Source organism: Cyanidioschyzon merolae, chromosome 13 (assembly GCF_000091205.1).
Source record: "Cyanidioschyzon merolae strain 10D DNA, chromosome 13, complete genome".
Lineage (NCBI taxonomy): Eukaryota > Rhodophyta > Bangiophyceae > Cyanidiales > Cyanidiaceae > Cyanidioschyzon > Cyanidioschyzon merolae.
This window is the reverse complement of record NC_010139.1, coordinates 162,403-182,002: the sequence shown is the minus strand read 5'-3', so window position 1 is coordinate 182,002 and position 19,600 is coordinate 162,403. Positions and strand designations below refer to the sequence as shown.

General features: G+C 57.2%; 6 protein-coding genes and 3 non-coding genes across 9 annotated transcripts; 4 read left to right on the top strand and 5 right to left on the bottom strand.

Moving 5' to 3' along the window:
• Window positions 1–340: 340 nt before the first annotated feature.
• CYME_CMM080C (similar to trefoil factor) lies at window positions 341–1,009 on the bottom strand (the record flags this gene model as incomplete). The annotated part of the gene is made up of 1 exon (XM_005536939.1): window positions 341–1,009. The coding sequence occupies one exon, from the start codon at window positions 1,007–1,009 to the stop codon at window positions 341–343; it is 669 nt and encodes a 222-aa protein (XP_005536996.1).
• A 1,138-nt stretch (window positions 1,010–2,147) lies between these two features.
• On the top strand, window positions 2,148–3,056 carry CYME_CMM079C (unknown transcriptional regulator; the record flags this gene model as incomplete). Its single annotated transcript, XM_005536938.1, has 1 exon — window positions 2,148–3,056. One exon carries the CDS (start codon window positions 2,148–2,150, stop codon window positions 3,054–3,056), a length of 909 nt encoding a protein of 302 aa, XP_005536995.1.
• Window positions 3,057–5,043: 1,987 nt separating this feature from the next.
• CYME_CMM078C (similar to Gbp1p protein) lies at window positions 5,044–5,925 on the bottom strand (the record flags this gene model as incomplete). Its single annotated transcript, XM_005536937.1, has 1 exon — window positions 5,044–5,925. One exon carries the CDS (start codon window positions 5,923–5,925, stop codon window positions 5,044–5,046), a length of 882 nt encoding a protein of 293 aa, XP_005536994.1.
• A 437-nt stretch (window positions 5,926–6,362) lies between these two features.
• Window positions 6,363–7,540, top strand: CYME_CMM077T. Its single transcript, XR_002461438.1, has one exon. It is a non-coding gene; the product is annotated as a hypothetical transcript (transcript).
• A 1,114-nt stretch (window positions 7,541–8,654) lies between these two features.
• On the top strand, window positions 8,655–12,332 carry CYME_CMM076C (probable cryptochrome; the record flags this gene model as incomplete). The annotated part of the gene is made up of 1 exon (XM_005536936.1): window positions 8,655–12,332. The coding sequence occupies one exon, from the start codon at window positions 8,655–8,657 to the stop codon at window positions 12,330–12,332; it is 3,678 nt and encodes a 1,225-aa protein (XP_005536993.1).
• CYME_CMM075T lies at window positions 9,867–12,209 on the bottom strand. The gene has a single exon (XR_002461437.1). It is a non-coding gene; the product is annotated as a hypothetical transcript (transcript).
• Window positions 12,333–13,011: 679 nt separating the features above from the next.
• CYME_CMM074C (hypothetical protein, conserved) lies at window positions 13,012–14,556 on the bottom strand (the record flags this gene model as incomplete). Its single annotated transcript, XM_005536935.1, has 1 exon — window positions 13,012–14,556. The coding sequence occupies one exon, from the start codon at window positions 14,554–14,556 to the stop codon at window positions 13,012–13,014; it is 1,545 nt and encodes a 514-aa protein (XP_005536992.1).
• Window positions 14,557–15,143: 587 nt separating this feature from the next.
• CYME_CMM073T lies at window positions 15,144–17,175 on the bottom strand. The gene has a single exon (XR_002461436.1). It is a non-coding gene; the product is annotated as a hypothetical transcript (transcript).
• Window positions 17,176–17,446: 271 nt separating this feature from the next.
• On the top strand, window positions 17,447–19,222 carry CYME_CMM072C (sigma subunit for chloroplast RNA polymerase; the record flags this gene model as incomplete). The annotated part of the gene is made up of 1 exon (XM_005536934.1): window positions 17,447–19,222. The coding sequence occupies one exon, from the start codon at window positions 17,447–17,449 to the stop codon at window positions 19,220–19,222; it is 1,776 nt and encodes a 591-aa protein (XP_005536991.1).
• Between the last annotated feature and the right edge of the window lie 378 nt (window positions 19,223–19,600).

The following is a 19,600-nucleotide window of genomic DNA, read 5'->3' as shown; positions in this document are numbered from 1 at the left end:
TTGTCTTTTTTCTCTTTGCACGAGCACGCATCTGTTCCAGGTGATCCGTGCACGCACGCACGCATGCACGCACGCACGCACGCCGCGTGTCCATTCCTGGCGGACGTTAGGCGCGCGCGCACGCACGCACCCGCTTCACCCGGTGATCGATACTGACGCGATGCGTGCAGGCATCGCTGCGCTAGGCGGCGACGTCGTCGTCGTGCGATCGTTCCTTGCATCGTTCCGAATCGATCCATGATGTAAGATTGATTGACTGACTGATTGAATTCCGTTGGATACACTTTGGTCGTGGAAGCCACGAGGCCTTGGTGCTGGTCGTCATCCCATTCGGTCCTGTCTAGGGTTTGTAGCACTCGTCACTGCATTCTTTGACGTATTTGAGGCACTTGGTCTTGGGCTTCCACTTGATGCAGACCGGTTTCTCTTCCTGCTTGCCGTAACCTTTGGGCTTGGTCCATTCCACACAGACTTCTCCCTCGGCTGTGACCTCCTCGACGCAGACATCGCGGCACTTGCGAGGGTAGTAGCACCAGTTGTAACGATTCGGGCCGCCTTCCCAGCAGCAACCGCGCTCGGCGCACTCATGCGGCGTGATTCCATCGTATCCGCAGTTGATGCGCTTGAAGTATGGAATATTCTGGCATTCGGGGGCCTTGTTCGGGATCACCACGCAGACGCCTTTGTACTGGGCCCATTCGTTTTCCAGTCCGCAGTAATTGGTCGGAATCCAGCGACATCCGTATTTTTCACATTTTTCAATGTCTCCAGTCTGGGTATAGTCGCCACAGAGCACGTACTCGTGATAGTGCTTTGGCTCGAAGACGGGTGTGCAGGTCGGCGTCGGCGTACAAGTGGGTGTGGGCGTACACATTGGCGTCGGCGTGCACGTAGGCGTGAACTCGTACAACGGTGTCATGGTGTACGACCAAGCCTGGACACTAGGCACTTGGAGCCATAGTGCGAACACACCGAAAATCAACGCCCATATAAAACTAGATTTCTGCATGCTGTCCACTCGAATAAATGATCAAGGCACAGTCGGTAACTTCTCTGACGAACCGAGATATGCTCGTCTCTGCGATGGAGAGAAGAACAATGCCAACTGCGAATACCGGTAATCGTCGATGACTTTCCGGTGTAATGCACGCTGTACGGGCCTTTGTAGGTTTCTCGTTCGACATGATATCGTGTTCGCATAGACGCGGGCCCAGCGGATCGAGCAGCGCATGTTTCGCGGATGCGCGATCGGCGGCGCCTGTCGCACGCCACTGAACGCTGAACGAGAAACAAGCGCCGACGCTGCACATACCGCCAAATTTGGTGTAAGCGCTGACGATGACGACGCACCGAGTGGTGACAAGGTTCATACTGCATGGGACATTGTGGTACGCTTTGCGTGTTCTGGGCGATGGAGGAGATGCTGTGGCATCCATATTTGGATTTTTTTGTTTGAAAACGCCGATGGAGCGACTTTTGCAGGATCCGTGTTTCCATGGGCGCACGATTCGTGGACGCGCTTCCGCGACTCGAGACTTGATGTCAGTGCGAGCGCCACGTGCATTTAGGAAAGCGTCGGCACCGGGGCGAGCGGCACGAGGTCGGCGAGTCGTTGTCTGGGATACAGCCTTCTCCGACGGGGATCAATACGTGATTGACCGCGCACCGACCAATATCGTTGGTCAAGCCTTGATTGATTCTTTTGGCAGGGCGATATTTTCGAACAGAATTCTGGTGCGGGAGCACAACCGGCAGCCGACAGGTTGCGACGTGCGTTGCACTGGGCAACTGGCCCGCGTCCTGGGGCGCAAGCACGCGGCCTCGTGGAGGTCTCGGCATCCAGAGGATCAACCGACTGATTCATAATCGAAGAGAAGAGTATGCTGGTGGCTTTTTGAGTTTCAGTGTTCTATTAGGATTGATAAACGCCCTCCCAATCGCCAGTAACAGTGGCGAACGTGGATATCCCCTAATCAGATTCAAGGATGCAGCAGCACCCGAAGAGAAGCGGCGCGATCGCGCGACGCGCCAGCAATGCCCTGAGGCATTGGGGCAGAGCATTCCCCGAGCGTTTCCCAGGCGGCAGCCTGCGTCCCGACTTACCCGCAGACAGGTAGTACCTACCAGAGACAGGGTTGCGTTTCCTGATGACCGACGCGGACTTGGGAAATCTTTCCTTGCTTGAGAGGATCAGCCTCTTGGAAGAGCGCGTGACCGCGCTCCAACAAAAGGTAGCGGCGGGTGCGGCTGCCGCGGCACGCGAGTTCGAGGCTTGCGCTGCTCACAAGTGCCTGGCTGCGCGTTTCGATTCGCAAAACGATCGAAATATGAGCCTTTCTCTAGAGGAGCAAATTCATCATCGAGACAGTATGCAGATCTTGGACGCGCTACAGCAACAGTCCCAGGTGATCTCCCTGGCTAGTATGGTGGCGAACCCGACGCCACTTGGTCTGTTTGCCTTTGGAGTGACGACGCTGCTAGCCGGTGCTGATCTGTACGGTGCGACTGCTAAAAACACTTTTTCTGTGGCGCTCATTATTGGGGGTTTGGCACAAATTCTCGCGGGTATGTGGTGTTTCCGGCGGAACAATACGTTCGGCGCAACGGCTTTTTCCCTGTTCGGATCATACTGGGGTGCGCGTGGCGTGCAGCTGTTAGTGGAGCTGCTCCATCCGGGACTTTTCCCGTCCGCTGATCGCGCGGGAACCTGTATTTTTTATGTGATATTTTGCATCCTGACCTTGATTCTATTAGTTCAAGCACTGCGAATGAATTACGCCTTGAGCGCGACGGTATTCTTTGTCGCCCTCGTGTACATTTTCCTAGCAATTACTGCATACGTGGAGGGCGTCAAGTACGTTGCAGCGACTTGTGCGATCATCGCCGGATCGCTCGCTTTCTACGTGGGTCTAGCAGACTTTACCAACGAAATATATGAGAAACCGCTGATTCCTTTGTTTCCACATCCGCGACACGCTCGCGACTACGAAGAAGGCAAGCGGTACGTACCTCGGCCGCATGCTCATAAGAGCGCCGTCGATATCCCGCCTGTTTGATTAGGGCCAGCATTTCGCTGCGCACCTGGGTCCGTATACACCATCGCAGGGGTGCACGAACGCAAATCGCGCTGGGATGTAAGTCCAAGATGCCACTTTTCTCCCTAGAAGAACAGAAATGGAAGGTATTGGACCGAACCCTCGTTCCGCCTCCGCAGCGGACACGCGAAGTCGCAGTTCACTGGATGTAAGTCCAAGATGCCACTTTTCTCCCTAGAAGAACAGAAATGGAAGGTATTGGACTGAACCCACGTTCCGCCTCCGCAGCGGACACGCGAAGTCGCAGTTCACTGGGGAAAACGATTTCGATGCGTCCAAGTTGAGGGCGCGTTCGGTTCCGGATGGGATACCATTTCGACGCCCGGACGTCCTGCTGCACGCCAAGAGCAGCAGGACGCTTTTCGTCGTGTACCCGGGACACATTGATCTCGTTCAACACCGACCGTGCGATCGACTGCAGATACGGCATGCATGTATCTTTCGGGAAACATAATCTGCGTACCATAGTTTTTGTATTGTAGTTTACGCGTGGCGCGAACCTGTAATAGGTCCTTCGTAGTGCACGGGCGAGTTATTGGAATAAACTGGCAACGGAAAATGAAAACCTGCGTTCAGAGGCTCAGCAGCTCGAGTAGCAAGTGGCTGCGCTTCAATCACTTGGTGAATCCCTCTCGCACGCCCTTCGGTCCAGTACGGAAGTCCCTAGCCTGGATCAGGGCGTAAAGTTCGCTGCATATGCCGCTGCGCAACGAAGCGGAGGTTTTTCATCGGCAAACAGTGACGCAGCGGCTCGCGAGTCCCCGTTGGTTGACGCGCTCAAGCAGCACTCTTCCGTGGTCGAGCACGTGAGTGCTGCGGCGAATCCGGCGCCACGTGGTCTCCGGTCGTTCGGTATCGCGACGCTTCTCGTGGACGTGGACTTACACGGGACCACCGCGAAGAACCTGTTCGCGGTTGCGCTCATCACTGGCGATCTTGATCAGTTCATTGCCGGTATGTGGTGTTTCCGATATGATAACCTGTTCTGCGCAACCGCGTTTTCGATCTACAGCGTATTCTGGGGCGCTCGTGACATACAGCTTCTGGTGGAGCTGCTCAATCCGAGTCGCTCCCCCGCAACCGATAGAGCAGGTACCTTCATTTACTGCGTAATTTACTGCGTCGTTTCCCAATGCTCTGTGCCCAGGCACTGAGAACGAAGTACGCTTTGAGTCTTACCGTCTTTTTCGTCGGTCTAATATACCTCATGCTGGCCATTACAACGTTTGCGAGTGGTGTCAAGTACCCGGCAGCAACACGCGCGATCATTGCCGGGTCGCTTGCGTTCTACGTAGGCTTCGCCGACTTCACGAACGAAATTCATGACGAGGCAATCCTGCCCCTCTTCCCCTACTCAACAAACCGTGATGATTACATGTACCACGAAGCACACAAACCAGGAGTTCGGGTCCTGGACTGCGCCGTCGAAGACGCATCCGTATGCGGCTGATGCAGCGCAAATGCACGCCCCGCACCAAGGCCTCATAGTCAGAGCGTTCAATTCCAGATTCGGTTCGAAAACGACTCGGCGCAATTATTCATGAGGTTGTTGGCGACAGTGCCCCGTACGTCGAAGTTCGGCCTGAATCAAGTGCTAGTGTACATGCAAACTTGTACTGCAACTTGGCCGAGCAGCGCATCCGTAGATATGCCTTGGTGGTCCCCGATTGCAAGATGCTGCTAAAGATTTCGTTTGCGCGCGAGCCCTCTCTCGAACGACGTGTCATGAGAGTAGCTGGAAGGATTTAGCAGGCGGGGAGCTCGAAGAAAAGCTCCCCAATGGGACTGGCACGGCAAAATCGGGTACTGGGTCTCGAATGCGTGGTGTGTGCAGTGCAATCACGATGGCGGCCCAAGTCAAATACGATTCCAGGAATGCGCTCCAGCTACTGCGGTGCTTCGCAAAATGGTGTGTCGGTCTCTGTCTCCCCAAACCAAGGAACTGTCCTTATGCATACTTGTCGAGGCGTACATCCACGATTCTTCCGGCCAGTTCAGCACGGTCCATCATCTGGATCGCTCGCTGTGCGTCCTCCTCTGATTCGAAGACAATCGTGCCGGCGCCGCGACTGCGCCCTTCCTGGTCTATTAAGATGTCCGCGCGGATAATGTTCCCACAGGCTCGAAATTCGTCCTTTAGGTCCTGCCAGGTATAAGAATATGGCAAGTTCCAGACGATGATCTTGCGACCCTTATCCGATGGAAAAGACGGCGGTTGGTTACGTCCCCGAGCTTCGTGGTGGCGATTTCCGGTAGTGGCGTTCGCCCCGTGAAACCCTGACGCTGACGTCTTGTTTCGCCGCAGAGGCTGGTTCGGTTCGCGATCCTCGCGCACAAATATCAGCCTCCCCTGAAGCTCGGTGTCGTTCAGCGTGGCAATGGCGTTCGCGGAATCGGCCTCCGTGGCGTACTCCACCACCCCGCAACCGCGCGAGCGACCGTCCCGTTCCGTGAACACTTCCGCGAAAACCACCTCGCCAGCCTTGCGCATATGATCTTTCAGAGCTTGCCAAGAAACACTCCAGGCGAGGTTGCCAACGTAGACGCGGCGCGAGGGTAGCGCACCACCTTCGGACCCGGGGCCTGCCGGGGGTGCGTTCGGGTCCAGCTTCGAAGTCCGTACGGGTCGTCGCGGCGATGCCGGTGCAGTGTCCGACACTTGCCCTGACATAAGACTGGCCGCCTGCTCCCCAACAGCAACGTTCCCGGAAGAATCTGCAAACTCGTGCTCGTTGGTTACGGTCAGCATGGCGTCTTGAACAGGAACCGCGCCGGGTTGCACCGTCCCGTTCTCCGGGTGTGGCCCTGTTACAGAGGCGTTGCTCGTCATCGTCCGCAAACACTTTCCAACACACTCAAACGCTGATCCTCGCCACCTCAGAATACCGCACACAAGCCTCCTCGTGTTTCTCAGAGCTCAGGTGTTACGCTTCAGGCTGTAGCGGACGACAGGTCGCTACAAGCGTTTCGCGGCCTCTACCCGTTGCTAGAAGGTAGCATCGGGGGTAGAGGCGGCGCGTACACCGCATCCGATGCATCGGACTCGTCGTCGACGCGCTACGCCGTCGGTGCGCTGCTGCTGTGGACAGCGAGCGCGGCGACGTGTTGCCCGCGACGGCGCCTGCGTAGCGATCGCAACGTACGGCGGCACCGCGTTAATAGATCTTTTGTGACAAAACTGTATAAGAATGCATCGTGGTGTTTCGTGCGCCAACTCCTGTTCATGACCTCGACATGCGCGCGCTGCGCCCGAGTACTGCTATACCCATGCAACGACCAGTCTCTGACATGTTACTGCTGCTACTGCTGCTGTGCTGTAGAGCGTAAGCTTATAGGCATTGAGCCAATTGTCTTTGGGTAATCCACAAAAGCGGACTGTGGTTCCAATACTTCCACTTTGTACCAGAAGGGTGAGCGTGCAATACAAGCTGTCTGCTGCTGCTGCTGCTGCTGTTTGCGATGTCACGCGGTCGCCTCGGAGACCGTGGATCGCCTGAGTCGCACCACACTGGCATCAGATCCTCATATTCATATGAAAAGGCCTGAGTAGGTGTCGTTCAAGGCAGCGGCACCTCGATTGCCTGCAGCGAAGCGTCACCGAAGGGTGTCCTTTCCAAATGCTCCAGACTGGAATACATCGCCATATGTTCGATTCTCGAGTACCAAACTCCTGCGGTTGTTGTTTTGCGTGACGCTGTCCTGCTGGGGCAGGCGCTGCACCCGCCTGCCTTTTCGTGTCGAGTTTTTCGGCCATGGGAATATCGCCCGGGCGATCTAGAGACAACGCGCGCTTCGGCTCGCCGCAGTTGCTGACGAACGGCTTCTGCACTTGACCATGATCACCGAAAAACAGCGCCTAGAAGGCACTCGGCCACAGTTTCGGGGGTTGCGGTGAACGAGCCTCCTACATCCGAGTCAGATGAAAACTGAAAACTGAACTGCTCGCTCTGTTCATGCGGTTCGATTGCGCTCGAAATTTTTTTTGATGTGCAGCCTGAATGCGTAAGGTTCAACAACAAGGGCTTATGGATGCATATGCAGTTTTGGGATTCTCGTTCGAGTTTCTGGAGTGACTCTTACGACGCAATCGAATACATGCATGAAAAATAGCCGAAATCATGTCCCAACTCATACATACAAGTCTCTACGCTTCTCGATTCTATACCTGTTTTATGCAGCTATCGTGCACTGTCCAAGTGTTCGATTGTCGTGTTTCACGGCAACTCGTGGGCGCAGGAATTCGCGCCGCTGATTTGACGAGGAATAGGGCTCGACGTCGTCTCCCGACAACTTGTTCACAAGCCCATGTTGAAGCTTCACTGCATTTTTTATGTTAGACAATCTATTCCGTTCGAAAGGCAAATCCTCCTCACAACGTCATTGGAAGGCAAGCGGCATTCTGCGCCAGTTCAACGCCTCCCAAAGCATAAACTCCATGCACTCCCGTCTCTTCCGTTTAGACAGAAGAGGGTCTTGGACTCCGACATGAGTCAACGCGGCGACCTGTTCCCATGACGAATACGTCATCAGTTGGCTCGAATGGAGCCTAAACGGATAAGTCGCTCGACTTGTTCTTCAGCCCGGACTCCCCTTCTGGCACTCGTTTCACCCTACGACAAATCACTTTCCAAAAATCCCCTATCCAATGAAATAGCACGCGCTTGCGTGTGCAGCTGATAAACTGCTCGCGGAGGTAATCGCCCAGAAGCAGCCCGTGATCCTGCGGGTACGGCACCTGGCACGGAAGCGGTGATGGGTATCGAGCACAGCTACTGTATCCACCAGAAGCATGCGCCGAGCAATGAAACAGTCGTTTACGCACCGCAGGGCGGTCCTCGAATCCGATTTTGCAATAGGTATACGGTTACACCTGACCGCAGCAAAGTATCACAGAAGTAAAATGCGTACCGAGGCTGCACACAAAGAAGATGAACACGGCAGGCGGCGAGTACAGCGCATCCACCGTCCGTTCCATGGAATGCGTGAACAACACCCGGAAGCCGCCCAATCGGGTCGTGCGTGCTGCCATCACCATCCTGCAACGATGCGCAAAGAAGCAGGATAAACAGGAACGTGCAATTCCTGTAAATCCAGAAATAAAAGAGAATGAAAGAAATCGGTGGTCGTAAAATCCCTGAAACACTGCCGTTGTTGAAGATGTCTAGAAAAGACCCGAACTTTACGATGTACACATCCGAACAACTGGAGCGCTCATCCACGCATATCCAGCATCGACGTCGCGTACGATTCGCGCTGCGCCTGCGCTCGCGCTGCCGCTCAGTCGGAGGGCATCGGGGCAGCGGCCTCGACAGAACGCCTCCCGCGCCACTGCAGGGCCAGGCGCGCACGCGCATCATCGCCTGGGGGCGCGGCACCGGCGATGGCGCCGACGACGGCGTCGATCATGAGGCGCACACGGTCGCCGCGCGGATGATTGTACCCAAACACGAAAACGCCTCCAGGTTATTCGTGCTTTCACTGGACCACCACAGGGGGTAACTTGTTGCACGCGTCGCCGTGGAGGCGGCGCAAGGCGCTAAATTTTGCCTCTAGTATTGCATGTCGTCGTCGAGACGACCTTCGGTTGTGTGGTACCGCGGCCACGACCTCCGTGTTGAGGACATGCCAGCGTTGCTTGCTGCCGTGCAGCGCGGAGGCCCGGTGGTGCCGGTGTTCATCTGGGCACCCGAAGAGGACGGTATGTGGTGTCTCGGCCGACCGGCACGTTGGTGGTTGAGTCGTTCCATTGTTGCACTTGACCGACGACTTCGGGAGCTAGGTTGCGAAACCGGGTTAATTCTGAGGCGTGCGAAGTCGGAAAGCGGCGGCGGCGGCGGCGTCGAGACGACGCTTCTGGAGGTCGTGAAACGCTGCGGTGCCGAGGCTGTGTACTGGAATCGGGTCTACGACCCTGTTGTGTTACGCAGAGATGAGGAAGTGCGGCGGCGATGGTCGAAGCACCACCGCCTGGCTGTTGAGTCCTTCAAGGCGGAGCTCCTGGTCGAGCCGTGGGAGGTTTGTGCAACAGAGAGCAGGCCCGCGAGCTTTGGGGACCGTCCGCTCGACACCTTCCACGAGTTCATGTCAGCGTGGATGGCTATGCCACCACCCCCAGAGCCGTTGCCTGCACCTAAGCGAATAGAGCCGCTCATTGCCTCCCAGTCGGGAGATCAGGGGCCTCTGTTCGCTGTGCCCGAGTCCACGATGCAACCGTCGGATGTGCTGCAGTCGCCCGGCGGCGAGGATACCGACACTGAAATGGGAATTTGGTGGAACCAGATACACAACTTAGGCAGCCTTGAGGAGTACTGGCGCCCCGGCGTGGATTGTGTAGCAGAGCGCCTGCAAGACTTCTTGACGAGTGTCTTTCCGACGTATGGGGACGCTCGAAGACGACAGCGTCTCCGAAACGGGACATCACGGCTTTCGCCGTACCTACGGTTCGGAGAATTGTCACCGCGGCGCCTCTACCACGCTGTTCGGGCGTCTGTACTGCAGTCTGAGCCATCAGATGCAATAATTCGGGCTGCTCGAACGCTCCTGAGAAACCTCTGCCTCCGCGAGTACGCTTATCATATGCTATTTTACCGACCATCGATCCTGGATAGACCACTGGTGCCAGAATTTGATCATTTTCCATGCACCAAGGAAGATGTGGGCCGTCTCCTCGAGGTGTGGCTCTCGGGACGCACGGGCTACCCACTCGTTGATGCGGCAATGCGGGAACTGCACCACACCGGCTGGTTGCATTCGAATCTGCGGTTTCTTGTAGCTTCTTTTTTTACCAAGTACCTTCTCCTGCCGTGGCAGATCGGGGCTCGTTGCCTCTTCAAACTATTCATCGATGGCGATCTGGCGAGCAACGCGATCTGCTGGCAGTGGGTGACGGGCTGCAACTACGACGTTTTCCCCTTGAATTGCCTCGTGAACCCAGTCGTGATGGGCATGCGCGTAGACCCCGAGGGTGAGTACGTGCGTACCTGGTGTCCAGAGTTGCAACAGATCCCCAGTAGCTACATCCATGCGGTGTGGAAATGCCCTCCGACGATTCTGCATCAGGCTAGGGTTGAACTGGGTGTCACCTATCCGCGACCGGTTGTCGAGAATCGGGTAGCACGTCGCCGAGCCCGGGACGCGCTTCGATACCTTCGCCAAGTTGTGCTGAACAAGCGCGGCTACGGTGTGCGGGTCCCGAATACGCTATCGCTGAAGGGGACTCAGGAACTCATGAGCGATTGGCCCATTGATGAGGTCTACAACGTGTTGGATTCTAAACAGGAAGACCTCTTCGGGCTGAGCGATCTTGGTCACGAACTACCTAGCGGAAGGCAGCCTGAGCGTCCCATGCGAGATAGCGACGCCAGCATCGATGATCAGGAAATAGCTGGTGATTCGATCGGAGGCGATCATGTTGGACTGCTCCCACGGGTCTGGTCCATGAGCCAAGACGATCCGCTGCACAACGTTTTTGATCTGGGCGGCAGTGCGAGCGGGGCGAATGGCGCGCAGCTGGCGGGGCCTTCCCCGGGTCTTGGCGGCAGTAACGGTTACGCTCAGGGACCAGGTGGCGGAAACGGAGGCTCCTCTTTGATGTACGGTGTGAGTGCGGGCACATTTGGGAACCAACAAATGGCGCTTGTTTCGAGCGGCATGGGCATGGGCAGCAGCGGCGTTGGTGGTGGCGGCGGCGGCGGCGGCGGCGGCTCCGACCGCAGCATACCCGAGGTCGTCGTGGGAGCTCCAAGTAGCGTGGATGAAGATTCCTACACCGAGAAACTGCACCGCGTCGATTCGTTTCATGCACTCTTGTCTGCTGGTGCAACCACGCCACTTGCACGCGGCTCGATCATGGAGCCCACTGGACGAGTCCCGGGAACAAATCCTGACTTTATGCGCGCGCCTCCGACGGAGCATCTCAGTAGCCTGAGCGGCATTGTAGCGCCAAACGCCAGTCATCCGTCGTCCGCGGTGCATGTGTCGACGTCGGGAAGCCGATCGCTTGTGACGGCTGGTGGAGCGGCGGCAGCCCTGTCACCCGGCCAGATGATGCGCACGCCCAACGCGGCGGTTGATCCAGGTACCACGAGCGCATCGCCGCTGTTGCTGCACCATACTGGTGGGGCGGGCCACGGTCGAGGCAGTTCACGAGGCACCGCCACGTTACCGGGGTCACAGTCGCAGCCGATGGGTACTCGATCGATGCTGAACGCCAACCTGCCCGGGTCTGTTTTTGCGTTCGAGTCCGGAGAACCGGGCGCCATGCCTCGCCCAGCACCGGGTCATTCGCTGGGACCCGAAACCAGCGTTTCCGCACCTGCCTCGTGGGCGCTTATCAATGAGCGTCCGTCGTTGTCGGCAGCTGAGGATGCGAGCGTGCACCGGCGACCCGGCGCGATGCCGGCATCGACCTCGACTCGGTACGATAATGGCGAAGCTGCGCGGTATCTAGAGGACAGAGCTGGACGGAAACGTGCACTAGCTGACGAAGGCGTTTGCACCAACCCTGACTTGACGATGCCAGAGAGGTTCCCCGCGGTGGCTGCCGCGCGAGTTACGCAGCGCTTAGAACATGATACAGCGGGCAGCGTATCATCTGCAGCGAAAACCAAGCGAAGAGCGTCCGGTGCTGCAGCCGCACCGCAAGCACCGGCCCAGCAGCGAACGCGCGATGGATCCGCCCCGAATGAGGCTCCTGCTCCCGGATCCAGCGCCTTGCACCATGACGCAACGCGTGCCCCCGCTGGAAGCCGCTGGCTCGAGCAAGGCGCCAGTGGCGAAAGTCTCGACGTGCGCTCTTCGTCGGCCTCGAGCGACCGCACAGCACCGATCACCCTTGAGGGTCTGGGAGACGTCGAGCCGCCCCAGACCCGGAGCGAACGACTCGAACTGCTGGAGCGCATCCACCGGAGCGATAACGCGTACGCCCGATTCGCGGGTTTCCTTCTCCAGCACTACGATATCACAGAGAATGTGCGCCGAAACCCCAAGAGCACGGATTTCGTACGTTTACGGAATCTCAAAGACCACTTCAATCGATACAGTGCACCACCACGGGCTGGTCAAGGTGCCGCTCATCGGGAGCCGCTCAGAATTTACCGAATCAAACAATTTTTCAGCAAAATACTGAACCTGGAGGTCACCGGCGAGTGGGATCGACACGCACACGGCGGAGTGCGCGGCCCGTACGTGTACGGCCTGGTGCTGCGCGCGGATGCGCTACAGCGTGCCGCGCCCTGACTCGGGCTGGCGCCAGCGGCGCGCCTACCGTCAACGAGCCGGCAACCGCAACCGGCACGTCGCAGACGACGCGGCAGACGCTCCTGGCAGCCGCCGTCGGTGCGTGCACACCGGCACCAGGACACTGCGTGGCGGCGGCGGCAGTCGCGAACGCTCGATGCCACCTAGAGGCGTGGCGCGTCGGATGTGCCGTCGATGCCCACGGGTCTGCGGTACGCTGCCGCCGGCACCTGATGATCCCGGGGTGCCCGCTGCCGCTGCCGCTGCCGCTGCCGCCGCTGCCGCCGCTGCCGCCGCCGCAGCAGCAGCAGCACGTAGCGCCCGGCTACGTGCACGATGCATGGACACGTGGCACGTTGTACGTGGCCGCAGCTCCATGCGATGCACGTGCGCGCACGCATGCAGGTGCTGCGCCCGACGATGCGCGCGAATGAGCGCGGCGCCGGCGCTGATTCGTTGCTAACGGCTGGGGTACGGCACGTGCTCGCGCGTTCACCCTGTCGCCGACGCGCATGTAGGGTAGGCACGGGGCGGCACGGATGCCGAATCGCTTCTAGTGCCGTGCATGCTCGCGTCCGTAAACCTGCGCTGCGTGCTGCAATTGCTGTCGATGGCGGGACGTTTCGTTTGAGCTGCAGGCGCTAGGTTTATCGTTGCGCGCAGGTTTGTTCGCGTGCATTCAGCGGGTGTCCTCGGAGGTGCCAGCGCGTGATGCGGGCAATTTCAGCGCTCCAAGGCCCGGCAATAGTTGTCGAATTCGTCGCTCCACTGTGGCCCGGTTGTCGGCTGGAGTCATCAACAGGATCAGAGCTGCTACTTCCGCATACTGTTCGTAGAGGTGCGCCGTCTCCGCACGAAGCTCGTGTAGTGAAGATTCGTGTTCATGGAGTCGCGCATCGAGTCGTTGGAGCTGGCCGCGCACCCACTCTTGTAGAACTTCATCGCCTTGGGTCATGGACTTGGTGAGACTCGTCAACTCGGCGGGTAGTGATTGTAAAGTGCTGGTAAAGTCCTCCAGGCGGGTTACCTTGTGCTCCAGCTCGCTGCGCTGGTTCCGCTCGCTTTCCATTTGGACGTGCAAGCGCTCTACTCTTCGTTCGAGTTGATCGTTCCGGCCAGTTAGTTCCTTGGTCTGTGTTACGGCGGTGTGTATTTCTTCGGGATCCGGTAACCGGGAAGATAGTTTCTGCAGCTGGCTTTCGAGTTTTCGGACGGTTTGCTGGATCTGGTTCCAGTCTGGTGGTGGCGCGACCTGTCGCATGCCAGCGCCGCCGACGAATTCATCCGTTGTTAACTGGTGTTCTATTCTTTGCAGACGTTGGTTGAGCGCTTGGCAGCTCGTGCGTACTGCTGTGAGGGCGTCCTCGACAGCGCGAGCATTCCCCTCGACGGTGCTCTGGAGGTGCATGACACTACGCATCGCATCCAGCGCAACTGAGGTTGAGGTTGTGCCCTGCTCTGTGGGTGCCGACGGTTTCGACGACGCGTTGCGATTCGCGCACTCGCCGAGATCATGGCGAAGGTGCTTTTCAAGGGCGTCACGCTCACGTGACCACTCCTCGCGTGAAATGCACGAACGCATGCCCGATTCAAGGTGTTCCAGTTTTTGACCTATTTGCTCTGCATGCGTGGCCATCTCGCGCTTCAGAGAGCCGTCCACGTCGATGCTGGCAAGTCTTTCCTCGAGACGGGTCAATTGGGACTCCGTCCAGCGATAGAGTTCCAGAAAGCGCGCGTTGACCGCTTGAGTGAGGCGGAGCTCGAACGCTCTGATGTCTAAAAATTGGTCTCTGAACTCCTCGGCGAGTTTGTCCACAGCGTCCGATGCATCCTCGCTTTCGAGGAGGGATTTCCGTTCGGGAACGGATTCAGCAGCGCACCAGTGCTCGCGAGCCAGCACGTGCTGGCGCAAGCGCTCCTCTAATACGGCTACCTGATTGGCAAGTGCACCCAGCTGGTCTTGGACACAGCTCGATTTTCTCGATTGATGCTCCAAGTCGTTTAGTCGATCTCGTAACTTGCTTAGCTGGCAAGCAACTTCCACAAGCAACGGCGCATAGGACGAAAGCGCACCGAGCGAGAGTCGGCTATCATTTTCCGTGTCCGAGCCCCGCGTGCCCTGAAAAGCGTTTGGTGGTGCCTCGTTCTCCACTGAGAGAGGGCTTTCTTCGCCGATATTCCCCCGGAGATCAAACGCACTGCCTATATGAGCAGTTGCATCCATGAAGGTTGACGCCGAACTCCAGGTACTTTGGGAGAAGAGGTGCTATACGTACAGCTGCATGGCCTGCGCAGGAACCGCATGAGCGGGAACGCGCGTCCATCGTACGCACGCGGCTGGCGCCGTGTATCGCCCGGCGATCACAGCGCGCTGCTTCCGGCGACGCCGCCAGCGAGCGATCCATAACCCCGACGGCTCTGCAGAAGCAGTCGTAACAGCAGCAACGCGTCTACGCTGTTGAATGGACACGTGCGTCATGTGAAGCACCAGTCGATGCTGGTCCCGCGCCAAACGCGAATGCATCATGTAGTGAAGTGCAGTGCAGTGCAGTGCATCGGGCAGCGCGAATGATCGCTCAGCAAGTCTTGCGCTTCAGTGCGCCGCATGTGCACGCACAGATCGAGTGCGTGCGTGGCACGGGTCCATGCACCAGCACGCATTGCTATGGACACGTAGGCGTCACGCATGCGCCACCGTTGTGACAGCAATGCGAATTGCATCCAAGCGAGAATAAAACGAAAAGAGCCCTCGAGCTCGGGCACACTCACACACACAGGACAATGTTTGGGACTCTTTGCACTGTCATGAACTCCGGGGTTTGCGGGCTTTATTTGTGACTGTTTCCTCTTTCTTTCCCTTATCAAGACATTCAGTACACTGGTGTATACGTTCTCTAGGGTACCGTTGGCAGCAGTCGAAGCGTTCAAGTCCCGAGTTCGCTACCTCGTGCTATTGGTCACGCATTTCATGCACGGACAGAAGCCGTGATCAACGTTTCCCTTGCAATCATCATCCACCTGGTATAAAGCCTCGGTACACCATTCGTGGCGGCGACACGTAACTTCGATCGGGTGTTCTCACGTGTCCATTGCACCTCCTCGTTCTCCGAGAGTCGGCCTTTGACGCGTGAACGCTCGCTTCATTGCTCGGTGCTCACGCTTGACAGGTGTAGAAGCCTCACCTCGATGCTGCGCTCCGATTCCGTGCCCGGTGCCGTTCCTATGATGATGGGCTTCTTCTGAGCGATTCGCCTGAAGAGTACGCCATCCGCTGCAAGCGCAGGTTGCCCTATTTGGTGGGAAATTTTCTTGAACGCGATGTTGTCCATAATCAAAAAAAGTACCTGAAGAAAACTACAGTCCGGGAAAAGTCGAGAACTTTCGAGTCGTCTTTGCCCCATTCGTGCAAAGTGGTGAAGCGCTCTCTCCCGGACGCGAGCGCTCAGATAACTGTCGACCAAACCCGAGACGCTTTTCCATACAAACAGAAGAGGCCGGAACCTCTAGGCGCACATCCCGCGAAAATTATCACGCTGGTAACGAATTCGATTCTAACAATGGCCACCAAGAGATAAGGATATGTTTTTCCGAGGGAAATCGATTATTTGACGTCGCGAGCTGAGTAGACGATCGGCATGAGCTTTGGAACGAGCCGTCCACCGAAGCCTTCTGGTTTTGTTCCATATTAGCCCAAGAGCGCGAATCGCTACGCCCACGAGTCGCTCTGACATAGAAAAATGGGAAGTGCGAAGCCAGCGTAACTTGAGCATGCTACACACGAGCAAAAGGAGAAGCGCCAAGCCTTGTCTATATGAAATGGATACTCATATCGATTATGTAGGGGCCCTTTTTCGTTTCCGTCATGAATCATGTTGATTCCGGTTCTAGGAAGCATTCCAACGGCACCGAGCTGAGACATCCACTCCGAAACCACGATCCAGAGTCCTTAAACTACGCATGAATCCATAAGCTCTTCTCACCGCACTCATAATGTCAGTAATATACATCTAACAAATATTCGAAAACAAATCTCAAGGCTTGGACGGAGAGATCCTCACAATGCTACGCGTTCACTTGCCTAGGGTGTCGGGCGAGTGCACCGCACCTGCAACTGCACCATCGCAGCTATCCCATGCCGGTTGCGCGTCAAACCGCAGCAACGATAAAGCCCAGAAACGAACAACGAACGACCAACTCGGCAACAGTTTCTTTCCAGATTCACGTTACGCGTTGAAAGGTGGAAGTTCTCTCGTTTGTTGTGAAAGTTTGCCTTCTAAGCGGAAGGCCCCACGACCAGGACGAGTCTACCGGGCTTGCACTCTGTGCACCGTTGTACTGCCGGGTGCAGAGGCGAGACCTCAGCAGCTCGCCCGGAACGCAGTCCATCCTGAGACTAGGAGCGGTTGCGATGCGTCTGGGCGTCGTTTTGCTTGCAGTGGTCTCCCAGCAGGTCGCCTTGCGCTCTCGCAGGCCGTGCGTCTGCCTGGGCAGTTCCCACGCTCCCATAAAGCCAGTGCGTCCCGAATCTGGGACCAGTGAACCGTACCTCGAACCGATGCCCCCAACGCTATGCGATGTCCGCTCTGTCTCCGTGACGCAACCACACCAGCGGAACAGGTGCTAGAGCGGGTGCAGCAAGGCAGGCACTTGGCAAACGATAGAACGTGCGAAATAACCAGTACGTTCGAGAAAAGTATAGGTCACGGAACTTGAATCTCGGGTACAGCGTGATCGAAGCCTACCCGAGTGCCACTATCCCTCCGGGGACCTCGGATCCCTGATCCACGCAAACGTCCTCTCAAATAACGGGGTACCCATCCAATTACCCGAGCGCTCATCGTTCGTCGAAGGCGCTACCACAGCGCGCATCGCCTCCTCCTGCATCGTACGCCCGCCACGCGTTTGCGGCGCGCAATCTGTCCCGTTCACATCCGCATCGCCCTGATGAAGCCGTTGATCTCAAAGAGCCTCCTTTTAACGCTCATTCTTCATTTGCATGTTTCTTTAGCGTTTTATTGCGGAAGAATAGTGCACGCGCCGCTGTTCTGAGACCTGAAACACTTACAGTTTCAGAATCTAGGGGAAGGTATCGGCACATTGACACTGATGCGGTTATGATCCAGCGCTCTGGATCGGGGAGAACTTCTATGCGGGTGGGTTTCACCGTGGCGCTCTTCACCGGGCGTACTCGGTCCTGGTTCAGGCGACGAGGGATTCAACCGTCACAACTCGTGGACCTATCTGTACAGCGACGGGTGCCAGCAGTGCGCAGTATAGCGCTCGACGGCATACCGACAAGCAAGCCGCGAATGCAGAGCCCCAGTGAAGCCGAGCGGCCCTCGGCCCGGACCGAGGGCCCCAGCGGCCGCAGGTCGAAACGTGCACGGGCGCCGCGCTCCAGGAGCAAGTCTGAGAAAGACAGCTCCGCGTCAAAGTCTGTTAAGACGTATGCGGAGCCGGACCAGCCACGCAAGCGGTCGCTGGAGCAAGCCTCCGCTGAGGCGTCTCTACCAGCACGAAAGGAAACCGAAGACAATTCGGCGAAGAAGGGTGGGCGCAAACCACGTAAAGAGAAGCTGGAAGCGCTCACCGAGTTGGCGAAAGAGCGTTTGCGAGAAGAACAACGTAAGCGACTTGAAGTGCAGCAGATGGAACGAGAGCAGCGAGAACGAGCAGCGGCTGCGCAGCGCGAAGGCCAAAGTGATGACGTGCTTCGGGAACGAGGTCGCAGCTCTAAGTACGATGGACCTGTCGAAACAGACGACGACAACGACGAGGACGACGACGACGAAGCAATGCAGCTAGGGGAGCGCTCGTTGACCTTGGATGCAATGGCAGAGCCGTCGCTTGCCACGGATGATAGCGTGAACACCAGCAGCAGCAGCAGCAGTAGCGCTGGTGAACGCCAGAACCGCGACTCGCTTTTCGATTATTTGGATGAAATTCGTCGCTATCAACTTATCGAGCATGAGGAGGAAGTAGCGCTCGCGCGCGAAGTGCAGCACTTGAATAGAATCGAAGAGAAACGACAAGATCTAGAGAAGATGCTCCATCGACCACCGACATCTCAGGAGTGGGCACGGGCGCTGAACATGAAGTCTGCTGCGGAGCTGCAGGAGGCGCTTGCTCGCGGACACCAGGCCCGGAATCGTCTCGTAACCAGCAACTTGCGTCTGGTGAATGCAATTGTCAATCGATTCAGCCGGCGTGCAGAGGCGATTGGTGTCACCATGAGCGATCTGATGCAGGAAGGCTCGATAGGACTCATTCGAGCAGCCGAGCGTTTCGATGGATCCCGCGGGTACCGCTTTAGCACATTCGCCTCGTGGTGGATCCGTGCGTCCATTTTTAGAACGCTTGATGAAGCGTCGAGGATTATTCGGCTACCGTCGCGTGTCACCGATGCGTACCAGCGCCTACGCAAGCTGCGGCGATTGCTCACTGCAGAGCTGGGTCGGGAACCCACCGAGGATGAACTCGCAGAGCGCGCGGGCATGGCGCCCGACAAGGTGCGCTTTGTCTTCGAACAAGTGAACCGCCAGGTGCTCTCCTTTGATCGCGGTATGGATACGACTGAGGACCCTGATCCCGACAGCGGCAGCTTTCTTGAGTCCATTGCAGACCCTCGGGACGAAGAGGATCTCGTGGACTCTTTCATGAAGGATGCAGTTTTACGCTTGCTGCGATCTGTGTTGAATGATCGAGAGGTGTTTGTCCTGAGATTGCGATTTGGACTGGACGACGATGAACCGAAAACGCTGCAACAGGTAGCAGCGATTTTGAACGTTTCGAAAGAGCGTGTGCGTCAGATATCGTTTGCGGCGCTAGCAAAACTGCGCAAGTCACAGAGCGCTGAGCGCTTGCGCAATGAATTTGCGGAGTATTTCTGAGTGCTGTGCATCTTGCTTGAACCGTTTGCGAACTGGACCGAGCGACTGGAAACCGAGCAGGTCTCTAGGCAATGGGGATCGACGCCTGCAGCCAGTACAGCTGCAGCTGCCGCTGCAACTTGCCTGTAGACCAAACCAGCGCGACGTCCGCAACAGTGCGTTTGCACTGACAACGCCGTCTGCGTCGCCGTCTCTGAGCCACTTTTGAGCTGAGCGGATGCTCTCTGGAAGCACCACCTCCGCACGCCGACATCGAATCCGCCACTGCAGGTGAAACTCCCGGGCACTGGGGTGCATCATAGGAATCATCATCATCGTTATGGATCGTAACAAGTGCTTTTATGCTTGTTGCAATCCGCATCGAGTCGGGTCTCACAG